Source organism: Patiria miniata, unplaced genomic scaffold (assembly GCF_015706575.1).
Source record: "Patiria miniata isolate m_02_andy unplaced genomic scaffold, ASM1570657v1 HiC_scaffold_5, whole genome shotgun sequence".
NCBI lineage: Eukaryota > Metazoa > Echinodermata > Asteroidea > Valvatida > Asterinidae > Patiria > Patiria miniata.
Window position 1 is genome coordinate 3,606,897 of NW_024037072.1, and position 13,085 is coordinate 3,619,981.

Consider the following 13,085-nt stretch of genomic DNA (forward strand, 5'->3'; position numbering starts at 1 on the left):
CAGATGTTGTGGAGCTTGTGGGCTCCGTTGAACAACAGATGATACTCGGGACTGTAACTTTGGGAGTGATCCCCTGTATTTAAACAAAAACTTCTCTTCGAGATCATCTTGACAACTGTACTATTGTGGTGAATATTGTAAAGTAAGAAGCATAAAAGCTTTTCCTGTTGTCAAGTAGCCACAGGATAGCGTTGTTGCCTAAAGTTTGACATTGAAGGTTTTTGTTTATTAATCTTTAAATTTTGGTACAAGGGAAATGTTGATAACTGTATCTATTCAGTAATTGTCATATTGACAACTGTGAAGAGAATTTTCGGTTGCACCAGATGTTAGTGGAAATGTCAATAGGTGCTTATTTTTCGCGTTTTGTTTTTTTCTTTAAAAATATTTTAAAGAGGTGTGTGATCATGGAGATTACCCTTTACTCCATAGTATTGTTCACATCTGAATTATAACGTTTAATTTTTCCTTTTTGCTTTTTTAATTTAGGAATTTGACATGTTTTAAGAACATTATTGCTTCTTTTTTTTTAATTCTAAGTGCATAATTCTTCTGATGCAATCCACTAAAATAGTTTCTTCCACCCAATTGTGAAACCAAAGTATTGTTGAAGTTTGATTGACATTGTTACTTTTTGTTGATTTTGTAATTAAAACTTCAGTACATTAAGACCAGTTCATACGACATGGGAATGCATGGCAAAATGTTCCTGGTGAAAAGTGTCAAAACATGCAAAGCACGTTCTCATAGGCATTGGAGATATTTCCTGTTGACCTCACCAATATGTGACACTGGCTTTTCTGTGAAGTGTGAACCCTCTGTTTTCCTCTGTAGTTTTTTTGTCAACATCGGCCAATTTTATGGATACAGCCAAAGTATACAGTGGAAATGTACTGCAGTGCGATGAACAGTTTTCAGAAGTAAAAATATAGATCCAAGAAGCGAGTGAGAGTTCGTGTTCGACTACATGTTTCTACAATGCTTGAGTACACTCTTGGACACCATATTTGTGTTTACAATGGCTGGATTTGCATATAGATTTTAGCAGAGGTCAAATGTTAAAAGGGCGAAGGTAAAATTTATTACTTAGTGGAATTGATGGGGTTTGTGAAATCATGGCTTCATTTCCAGCTTTGCCTTCCGGCTACAGCTTCACAGTCTCTACTACAATATTGGTGCATTTTCTGCGGAGACCAAATTCTCTCACACAAGGCCTTTGGTTTGTTTATTCAGATGAGGTTTGAAAGTAGCCTAGGATTCTTAGGACTCTTGGGCGTGAGACAAGTCCTGAAGATGAAACCAGGTTTCAAAAACTTCTGTGACAGTGATGCGTTTTTATGTGCATAAAAGGCCACTCATAAATGCTCCATAGCACAGAAAGATTATCTTCCTTTACAATTTGAATCTTCATTAAGTAATGTGTACTTGAATTATGAATCATGTAAATAAAAGAAAAGTTGTTGACAAATGTTTGTTTCCCCCAAATTTGTTCATTAAAATACAAGCAAGGGATACCTTGTTCAGACTTTAAACAATAGTCCAATCGTTCGAAACTTGCTGAAATACAACAATTACCGACACACTGTTTTCAGGATGAAGCTTTAACACTATATTAAACTTCCTTTATTTTTTTTCATGTGAATTACAATATACATGTAATAACAAATATTCTGAGATTGCAAATAGAACTTTTGTGTGTGTGTGTACATAATATAGGAATAAGTTTGCTTTACTTTGGTTCACCACAGAGTTAAACAAAAGAAACCATTAACCTAAGGATTTAGGACACAAAATGTAAGACACTGTGACATGACCTCGTGTTGTCCCCAAAGCCCCATACAACAAATAAACACTTCAACATAGCCAGCCTGCGCTTAATGCTTGTATAACCCCACTTACTTTTTTTTCTATTTGAAAGTTGAGCAAAATCTAAACAGAATCTGAAATCCTTTTGTTTTGAGAAGAAATCGAGAACTGATGTGGCCTTTATACAAGAATAAATCTTTGTTTAAGTAATTTTTGAGGTTTCCAAGCATAGTTTACAAGGCTGAATATTAAACTGGATAGCAAATACAAACTATAATTGAATACAAATTCTATAGTTTTAGAAATTGTACACGCTTTGCGGTTGTGACCAGATTTTCACTATTTTGAATGTGACATTTGAATTCATTTTATTTTATTGTAATTTTTTTTACGAGGGTAGTCGAGTTCATTTCAGTTAAAAAACCTACTTTCCAAAGAGCCCTCAAAAACCGATTCTGGACATAACACACCTCAATGCTCTTGATCGTGAGGAACCGTGTACATGTACTGCAAAGGTAGACAAACTTTCAAAGTTCCTTTAAGTTTTCATCATGCAATATACAAACCAAAATTATTTTGGAAATCGATCCAATTTGCATGGACTTGGCCTCATCATCTTACAACTGGAAAGACTTGAACAATTTGGTGGAATTTTCTGATGCGATCAACTAATGCCAACTTTTAATCAACACTGATGCGTAAACCAAGTAATCAGCAGCTCTTTCATAAACTTCAAAACTGATTTTTTTTTTTTTTAATTTGAATAGAATTAAGTCAGGATTTCCAACCATTAAAGCATGCATTTTACAATCCATTCACATAAATTCACATGCATGTATTAATATGTCCTCAGTAAAAACATTGTTACATTAGAAGGTTTTATATTAAAAAATAGACCTTTAACAAATTTGTATTAATTCAACTCACTTTCTGGTATAAAATCATGTGGTTGGTTGAGGAGAAACAGGTATTTTTTTTTCTTAAAGTACAGACAGTAATGTAGAAAAGATAGTAACAATTTTTAAATAAAAAGATTTAAGAATCACAAATATGATTGTTTTGAGTACCTACAGAATTTTGTTTCATTGCATAAATATTTGTTTATGCTACTTGCACCTGTCAATTCAATTCAACCCACATATTTAGTAAGACCACCTGAACTTCTAACAATGATGTCTAGAGTTCGAATCCAACCCAAATAAAAACTGCTTGCTACGTGGAATTCAAGTCAACTCGACACATCAACGAGTAGTTGTGTCAGTACACCATCTGGACTTGTTAACAGGAGGTCCTGAGTTCGAATCCAACCCAAGTAAAGTTGTGGATTCAAGTCAACCCACCATCATCAGTAAAAAGTTGACTCAGTAAGACTTCTTGATTTGTAAACGGGACGTCCTGAGTTCGAATCCTACCCAAGTAAAGTCCTGGCTGCGTGGAATTCAAGTCAACCCACTTAAGAAGTTGAGTCAGTAACACTTTGGATTTGTAAACGGGACACCCCGAGTTCGAATCCCACCCAACTAAAAAAAAAAACCTATGCGGAATTCAAGTCGACACAACGTCATCAGCAAGTAGACGAGTCAGCAAGACATTTGCACTTGTAAACGGGACGTCCTGAAATCGAATCCCACCCGAGCGGTCTTTTTTCTACTATGGGCTCTTAAAAGAACTCAAGTTTTTTGGGCTGATACATGTACAATGCAAAAGAGAAAATCTCTATTTTTGTTTTCTTTGATCCAACAATTAATGAGAGGTACATCATTCAGTGCCAAGTCACAGCATAAGAAAAAATGATTTCTTACCAAAGGATGGAATGTTCCTGTTAATTTTAACAGTCCTTATTTATCAAATGCATAGGTTAATGAACATCAGGTCTGGGGCTGAACCCTACTCTAGAAAGGTTTTCAAATGGTATAATTCTCTACTTCTGGAGAAAAAAAAATAGGAATGTAATCACACACTGATTAATGCTCATACTTCTATCAACATTTTTTTTTTTTTTTACAATAATTGCACCTGAACAGTTTCATCTTCACAAGAAAATGATAAAAATGAAAACCAATCGTCTTAACCTATGTTCTCCATCCAGCCTAGACGATTCCTAGACAATTTCCAAATGTCATTTGTCTAATTCTCGGAATTTGCCCTCTACAAAATTTTGAAGACATAAATGTGACCAAATTATAAGGAATCAACCTTTATGTACACAAAAAAGGGGAATGAAAAAGGTCTTGCTGTTTAATTAAATAAAGCTGATAACATAAATTTTTAAAGCACAAAAATGTTCTGCCTAGCAACTGTGTACATCCTCCACCGAATGTAATATGGAGCAAGGAATGCTTCTAAGCTAGTCCATCGGGGGTAGTAGCTACACACGTACCATGTTCCTCCAGTTTACGTGGACAACATATAATTAAATGCTGATTCTATTTAAAAATTACGAGATAGCAAGCGCTTATAATAGCAATATAAAGCAATGTGCAAGCTCATTACATCCGTGTCATTGGTCCATATTGTGTCACATTCAGTAGCTTAACACGATATATAATTTCTCTTATTGTATAAGTATAGTTTATGTATACTTCTTAAATATCCAATGTTTTTTATGGATAAATTTAAATACATGCCAACTAATTAGGTCACTTGGAATGTGGGAAAGACTGTGGCAAGTCTAACTCTAGAGGCTTGCGTGATTGCAAGGCTGACACATTTCTATATAAATCTGATTTACAATACTACAATTTGTACAAATTCAGGGATTTTTATTTCAATATTCAAGGTAAGATTTGGGAGAGAGTTTAAAAAAAACCCAACCATGTATGAAAGTTCAACACTGACCATGAATTTTAAAATATGAGCCTTTCAAAAAAGTAAGTTGTATCATAAACTCACCAAAAAAGAAAGTCCCCACCTAATACTTTTGTCTAACTCAAAAACTACTGAGCACCTCTCGCTCAAATAAAGACTAATCCAAATAAAGAAATTCCTTAGCAATCCAGCCATACTCTTTATTTGGCTCAAAACAGTGATAATGTGTACGAAATTATGCAATGTAGACAAATGATACAAAACAAAAAGTTGCACTTTTGAATATGTGCAAGTTGAGTGTGAACATTTTGTCTTTAACGCAATCTTCCACCAAAAATTTCTTAAAATTAATTTCAAATTTTGTTGGTTATCAATTCACCCTTTCCTTTACTGCACACTTTTCATGTTATTCAAGGTTCAGTAAACGAAAGGGTAAAAAGATAACCAACAAAATTTGAAATTATTTGTCGAGAAATTTTTGTTGGAAGATTGCGTTAGAGACCAAATGTTCGCCCACAACTTGCACGTACACAAAAGTGCAACTTTTTTTGTTGTTATCATTTGTCATAAATTGCATAATTTCGTACACATTGTCACTGTTTTGGGTCAAATTTTGCTCAGTTATTTTTGAGTTGGACAAAAAAGTATTAGGGGGATTTCCTTTTTTTTTGGTTGAGTGTATCAAGTTAACTAAAATCAAGCTCAAAAGAAGATGCAGAAATGCCCATCACAAAATAAATTTAGGGTATTTTTGGAAATCATGCCAAAAGATTTCTGACCTTTATGCATTTGAGTTTGATGGTCCATACATTTTACACTTCTTTTTTAGTTCTCTAAGCATATGAAATTTTGAAAGATCCCGTCATATTTTTTTTCCATAATTAGTCAAAATTAAGTTTCTGGTACGGTATGTTTAAATCATGAAAGAAAGAAAAAATGCGATATATGCACAGAAACATTTAATATATTCTTATGATGACCTTTGCCGTAGGTTTTTTTACCCAAATCCAGAGCTATAAAAAGCATAGGGTATTCTGATATTGATGGAAGACGGTGAGTTGCAAGAGCGCCCTCAAGCGTGTGAGCGCATTGCATTGAATCCATTCAGTTGGCATCCCTGGCACTTTTTGCTGATCATCGCCTGTCAAAAAAAAAATTGAAACAAGTCAGGTGTGTTTACAAACACAAATGCCCCGCAACCGTGACTGTTTCCATGACATAACACCACTCTAACATCAACTTACATTTACCTTGGTCAAATGGAACGTTCATTGACAGCATTAGTGTCCTCTGTAGGTTTTATATGAATTAATCCCTAATCCCTATGATCTCAGAATAAATACAAGATTTCTATTGTTTTAGCCACTGTGACCTTGACCCTTGACCTTTCGACCCCCAATGCAATAGGCTCCTTAGGATTGCCAAGGACAATCCACAAACCAAATTTGAAGTTCATATGTAAAGTATTTCTCAAGTTATCGCGCTGACAAAATTTCTTTTGTTTTAGTCACTGTGACCTTGACCCTTGACCTTTTGGCCCCAAATGCAAAAGGCTTCTTAGGATTACCAAGGACAATCCACAAACCAAATTTGAAGTTCATATGTTAAGTATTTCTCAAGTTATCGCGCTGACAAAATTTCTATTGTTTCAGCCACTGTGACCTTGACCCTTGACCTTTCGGCCCCAAATGCAAAAGGCTTCTTAGGATTACCAAGGACAATCCACAAACCAAATTTGAAGTTCATATGTTAAGTATTTCTCAAGTTATCGCGCTGACAAAATTTCTATTGTTTCAGCCACTGTGACCTTGACCCTTGACCTTTCGGCCCCAAATGCAAAAGGCTTCTTAGGATTACCAAGGACAATCCACAAACCAAATTTGAAGTTCATATGTTAAGTATTTCTCAAGTTATCGCACTGACAAAATTTCTATTGTTTCAGCCACTGTGACCTTGACCCTTGACCTTTCGGCCCCAAATGCAAAAGGCTTCTTAGGATTACCAAGGAAAATCCACAAACCAAATTTGAAGTTCATATGTTAAGTATTTCTCAAGTTATCACGCTGACAAAATTTCTATTGTTTCAGCCACTGTGACCTTGACCCTTGACCTTTCGGCCCCAAATGCAAAAGGCTTCTTAGGATTACCAAGGACAATCCACAAACCAAATTTGAAGTTCATATGTTAAGTATTTCTCAAGTTATCGCGCTGACAAGATTTGTCCGGACACACACACCCACACCCAGACTTGTTTCACATACCTAGTGTGGACTTTCCTTTCTTTTCGTGTAGTTAAGGAACACCAGTGGAAAAACTCATTTTTCTCAAACTGTGAAAACTCTTACAACCCAATTTTTTTTCAATGATTCCCTTTAGTGTTTCTCTTCATTCTGCTACGGATAAACCTAACCCAAAAATGCCTCTAAACCTGTTTTCCAGAAATGGGGAAACACTGTGTGGACGTGGGCAAGTCCACACTTCGTCGCTGCTACCTACATTATGTGGACGTCTTTTGTTCGGAAGTCCACACTGCGTATGTAAGACAAGCTCACCCCCACCCACCCACACACACACCCACCCACGGAAGGACAAGGCGGAAACAGTATGCCCCTTCGGCTTCGCCGCGGGGCATAAAAAGCATTGAAGGAACTAGGCTCAATCTCATGGTTCTGCACAAGAGAGGATTTTTTTTTTTTTTATAATTATTATTTTTTTGGCATTCAGCAAGGAAACATTATACAGTTGACTCTCATTAATACAAACTCTGTTAATACAAATTCTGGTTATAGCAAACATAAAATATAGCCTTGGTCCCAAATGTGCATATTATGTGCACAATGAATGGGACAGGCATTCCACTTAATACAAAGTTCTGATACAACAAACATTTAGGCTAGCTCCAGCTGAGTTTGTATTTAACATGAGTCGACTGTAGTTACAGGATGACTGATCTGATACACCATACCCTCTGGAGACGTGTGTACAATAGGGAACAAAAGATTGTATACGTCTCCACAGGGCAATTTCTATAGATGAATACGTCTCCACAAGGTTTTCATGAAATAAATATATGGATTTTACTCAAAAACTAGGAATTTCCAAGCTATGTTGATCAGTCGCAAATGGAAGAGTTTTAGAAAACGGATGTTAAGTCCAAATTTCAGCCAAGGAAATTAATTCTGGTTAAAATAAGAGCATTTTTAAAATACACTTTCAAACTCGAAAACTTTAGTACACGAGACCAAAGGAATGTCTCCACAAGGATACAAATTCCAGTATGACTGCAGTGACACAAGCCAAAATCATTTTTATCAATGAAATGTGCTGTAAGCACTTAATTTTCTGTTTCCCTGGCAATGATTTTTCACCTACTGTCATGAAAACTGGGTCCTGGTGTAATAAACTCTTTTAAGAAAAAAGGCAAATCAGAATCTGAGAACCCCCCCCCCAAAGAAAAATGGGATTTATCTACTTCCTGACGTAAATTGAATTAAAGGGAATGTACAACATTTGCTTTTCCTGCAATTTTCAGAAATAAATGGATTTGGAGGATTAGAATGTTGTAGCAAATATTTTTAAACTGACTTGTTTCACGTTTTGGGCTTGTAGATGCTGGAAAAACCAAGAAAACCTATCATGTTCTTGTAGTCTGGTTTCCTGACCCCACTTTAGATGTAGATTTGTAGATTTTGGGGAATTGTAAGGTTAGAGAATCAGTCTGGCAGGCTTGTACCCCTTTGCAGGTGTGTAATCAATTGCAAAGAAAATGCGAATAACTAAATATGAAAAATTAGGAGTAGTTTTTTGAAAATTAGCCAGTTTTTTCCAACGCTGGTCGGCCGACAATTTTTCTTGAAAATGTCAGCACACCAGGAGCCACGATTTTACAGGATGCTTTAGACTCTCATTCCCTAACAATCCAGTAAGGTATTTCGTGATAATTTGATCATTTCGTTTTTTAATGTTTGCAAATGTTGTATCTTCCCTTTAAGCAATCAAAGAATTGAATCTACGTTACCCCAGCAGCGGGAGTTTCCTGGCCTCCGCCGGCCGGTCCACCGCCACAATGATGAGCTTGCCGTCCCGTAGACCCACTAGTATCTGGCTCTTGGTTGGTACTACGCTGACGCAGTGGATTGGTACGTACAGCGGCATGGTGGTACATACCTCAAGGCTGACGTAGAACAAGACAAACAAGGTCAGTAGTTGCAAGCCATAGCCATGGGCCTTATTCACGAGATGGCTTACTGTGAATGGGACGGCGCCAGACTATTTATGCAGGCATAATGCAGCCTTATTTTACTGTCATTTCTTTTTAAATATGGCTTTAAACATTAGGGAATGTTTAATTACAAATTTGAAATTATTCATTGAAGCAGACTGGATTTTTTTTATAAATTAACTTGGTTTTTATTTCTCTTCGCAAGTTCCAAGAATTCAGATTTTACCTAACTTTCAATTCAATATGGCCGACTCATGAATAAGGCCCGTGTACCGGTAATTTGGATCTAGCCTGATTCTCTTTCTTGAAGGTGGATAAGTACTGTAACTCTACTGATATTTACCCAAAGAGTCTCCTGATGGTCAACGTGCCCTTATCGTCAGCAGTGAGCAGAAACTCTTCAGTGATATCAATATGTATGATCTTGCTGGATAGGGTAGTATCACAGATATGCTTGCCGTTAATGGAATAGACGTGGACAGAACAGAGATCCTGGAGAAAAAAAAACCAAAGCAAGAATTTACAGTGTGATATGCACTTTTGTGATTATGTTGTCTGTCACTACCCCCCCCCCCCCCAAATTCCCTCTTTACATAATGTAATTTTCAATCAACCTTCTTTGACAGATTCAATTCAGGTATTATTCTGAGCCCACAAAAAAGCGAAACAATTTGGTGCATTAAATACCACAACAAGTATACTACTAAAGTTTTTTACTTTTCAGTTATTTTCAATTCAATTCATTTCAATCAATAAAATACATCGGAGATGGGCAAAACCCAAGAGTGAATCTCAAAATTGTGCCGACTTGAGACGACGAACCAATATATTGTTTTAATTCCAGTCTACTGGACCGTCCCAGATTTTTTTTTTTTTTTTGGGGGTACATTTCACAGAATACTTGCGAATTTTTAAATGAGAAAAAATAATCCAGGTTTTCCGATGCAATAATACTGTTTCCCGATGCCATATTCAAGCATCCCTAAGTTGAGACGTTGGCCTGCTTTTCTCGTATATTTGCAATTTGAAAAAGACTTGGCATTTTAATATTTGTACCTGGCTGGTCTTCTTGCTGTACTGGGGTGTACACACGGCCGCTACGTGACCCTCGTCGGATAAGGCAAGACATGGGATAGTGATGGGTGCTTGGGGGTCTAAGACAGGGGGGCGTAATGTCCTGACGTAGTGACCCTTCATAATGGTGTGGATGATGACTGTACTATCCTGCAGGTTGGAAGGGGGAACAGTTACAGACGTTGAATGACTGTAGGCATTTTTACTGAGCTAAGACAGTGTCTGGTTATTCAAGTGTCAAGATCCAAGATTCAAGATTTGTATTTGTCACGTAAAAAATCACATGAGATATGCTCCCCTATATGCAATCAGTTTTACCGAGCTAAGAAAGTGTCTGGTTATTCAAGTGTCAAGATTCAAGATTCAAGATTTGTTTTTGTCAAGTAAATATCGCATGAGATATGTTCCCCAATGTGCAATCAGTAGAAATTACATATACAGTAAAATCTTGATAATTCAAACTCTGATAACTCAAAACAACTGTTAAGTCAAACAAAGAATCCATTCCCTTCTGTAGTAAAACAATGATATAAAAGTATAAAATCCTGCTTAGCTCAAAACTCTGCTCAAGTCAAGTTGAGGTTTGACTTATCGAGATTTCACTGCAGATCCATTCAAATTTTAGTCAATAAGTCAATAAAACACAAGAGTCCTTAAAAATATAAATTAAAAACACACACAGAATAACACAGAAAATACAAAAAAAATTACATACCCGAATTAATTCAATTGACCTATCGCCGTTTGCGAGTTAGCCACGCCCCTTAGACAACCCAATGGAGTTTTTGTACACTAAATTTTGTTTGTCTCAGATTTTGCGCGTTCCGCGTCTATTTGTAAATTATGTAATTGGACAATATTTCACAAGCTGCGTTGACGCGATTCTAACGCGATAGGTCAATTGACAATAACCACCTAATTATGGAACGATTTAAAAAAACTTTACATTACTATATAAGACAAGTGAGCGCAATCGTACATTCTTGTAAATTTATTGGTTTATTTCAGAATCTAAAACACATATTACAATATGATGAGTTTATTTCTCAAATTATTACGAGTGCATGAATTGCCTGTCCATCTGACTGATCAGAGGGTTTCCGCCCATTTTTCCCTTGAATATTACAATTCCAGTGTGTTTTTGTTGTTGTAAAGGCCCAGTAGTCATTGAATCCTGCAAGCAATACCCAATCACCCTGGAGGGCATTGCATGTGGCACCTCAACCGTCACTTTTTGTTGGCATGACTGTGTGCTTCCAGTGAAAATGGATAAATGTTATTCAGTTTGAACACAATTACGATAACTGGATTTTGAAATCTCCGATTTCTCCCACATCTTCTCATGAGTGTTTCTCTCACATGCAGACTCTATGGGTTTGCGAACATTCATGTGAAAATAAGCAAGAGGTCATACATGTACATGCGTGTCTGATAATCGTTGTGTGAGAACAATTCTACACCACTGACATTTGTGATGCGATCAAGCTAAATGAGTCGTTTGTCGACCCCGGTCAAATTTTTTTTATTACAGATTTGAAAGGAGCACAATCTCAGCATTACATCTGTGAAAACTGCATGCTGATACCACCTTTAGTTAAAAAATTATGGACGTCAGAACACCAAGAGATGTGATGAAGTGATGTGATGAAGTGGCCCTATTTTGGCCTGTATCTCCAAATGAAAATTCCCGACAAACAACTCGTGTAGCTTGATCGCATCACATTTCATATAAATGTGATGCAAAAACCATAAAAAAAATTTCTCTGTCCACATACCTTTGATGCTGACACGGCCATGTCAAGTTCTGTGCTGATAGCTACACAGCATACTTCGTCATCATGACCATATAATGTCTGTACTGGCTGGCTACCCACACCACACGCAACACCTCCCTGTGCACAAAGAATGAACACACACAAAAACACAATAAACCCTAACCCTTGTCAATCCTTCAAGAATCAAGGACTGATTTCAACCAAAACAGAATTTGGTTTGCAGAGAAGCGAACTTTATGTACATAGACTGGACACCGGAGTGGAGTGCCGTGGCCTCGTGGTCTGGAGCGCTGAATTCGTGGTCTGCAGGTAATTCTGCAGGTCGCGGGTTCGAGTCCAGCCTGGGGTTATGGTGCGTGTGCCCTTGGGCAAGGCACTGTGTCACTCATTGCTTCTCTCCACCTAGGAGTAAATGGGTACCTGTGAAAGCAGAGGTGGTTATTGTGGTTGTTTTAGCCCCTTTGCGCCTAAATGGCAGCATGGAGCTGTATACTCCCCAGGGAGCTGAGATTGTCTTTGGAATGTTTCATTGGCCCAATATGCAGGGGTAACAATGATGTAGCGCCTTGAGCACCAATACTGCTAGATATGTGTGCTTTATAAATACACATGATTATCATGGAGTCATTTCAAACCTCTGCAAAAATCCATACTTTGGCTGTAGTGGAACCTCTTACAAATGTCAAACATAATTCGAGACTTTGGAATAAATTTGTTCTGTTTAACTCTGAACGCAAGTCTACAGGCATGCAACTGGGAATTTAGAAAAACAAGAAAATTCCAAACCACACAAGACTTTATACAGTGTTTTTCAAGTTGTAATGGCATCATGATAAGTAAAAAATGAGGAAATCAGCGGATCCGTGGAAAAGTCTTACATACCTGGTATGCAATCTCCCAGATCATACACGTGGTGTCCCGAGACCCCGTCATCAACTGCATGCCGCAGTTATCCAGTGCCAAGCACGTCACGATGTCCGTGTGCCTGACCACGTGGGCTAGGAGCTTGCCCTTGGCGACGTTGAAGACGCGCAGGCTGTTGTCCCAGTGGCCTCCGGTCAACAACAGCTTGGCATCGTGGGTTGTGACAAACAGGGACGGGGTGACTTTCAGGCCGGGGGCGAAAGGCCCGCTTACGGACTTTCTGATTCTGAGATTGAAAGAATGATCTTATAAGCGCACAGGAATTTAGAATTTTTGTAATCAGTTTTTCATTACTTGAAAAGTATCTGCATTAAGCTCGGTTCATACTTCACGTGAAAGTGAAAGCGAAACAAAATTTGTGATGTCAACAATACATTCGAAGCGCATCCACCATTGTTGATGACATGAATTTTGCTTCGCACATGCTTTCGCGTGAAGTTATGAACCGGGCTTATACCCTAACAATCCCCATCCAG

At 37.4% G+C, this 13,085-nt stretch overlaps 1 protein-coding gene across 2 annotated transcripts in view; it reads right to left on the reverse strand.

Annotated features, from left to right (window-relative positions):
- Positions 1 to 5,242: 5,242 nt before the first annotated feature.
- The window catches only part of LOC119741600 (neurobeachin-like protein 1), a 55,817-nt gene continuing 47,974 nt past the window's right edge, over positions 5,243 to 13,085 (reverse strand). For both annotated transcript variants that reach the window (XM_038217417.1, XM_038217416.1), the window contains exons 46-51: positions 12,568 to 12,835; positions 11,686 to 11,802; positions 9,893 to 10,060; positions 9,180 to 9,328; positions 8,633 to 8,788; positions 5,243 to 5,755 (exon numbers count right to left, since the gene is read on the reverse strand). In XM_038217417.1, coding sequence (XP_038073345.1) covers positions 5,749 to 5,755; positions 8,633 to 8,788; positions 9,180 to 9,328; positions 9,893 to 10,060; positions 11,686 to 11,802; positions 12,568 to 12,835 — 865 coding nt within the window. In that variant the 3' untranslated portion in view covers positions 5,243 to 5,748. The remainder of the gene's footprint in view (positions 5,756 to 8,632; positions 8,789 to 9,179; positions 9,329 to 9,892; positions 10,061 to 11,685; positions 11,803 to 12,567; positions 12,836 to 13,085) is intronic.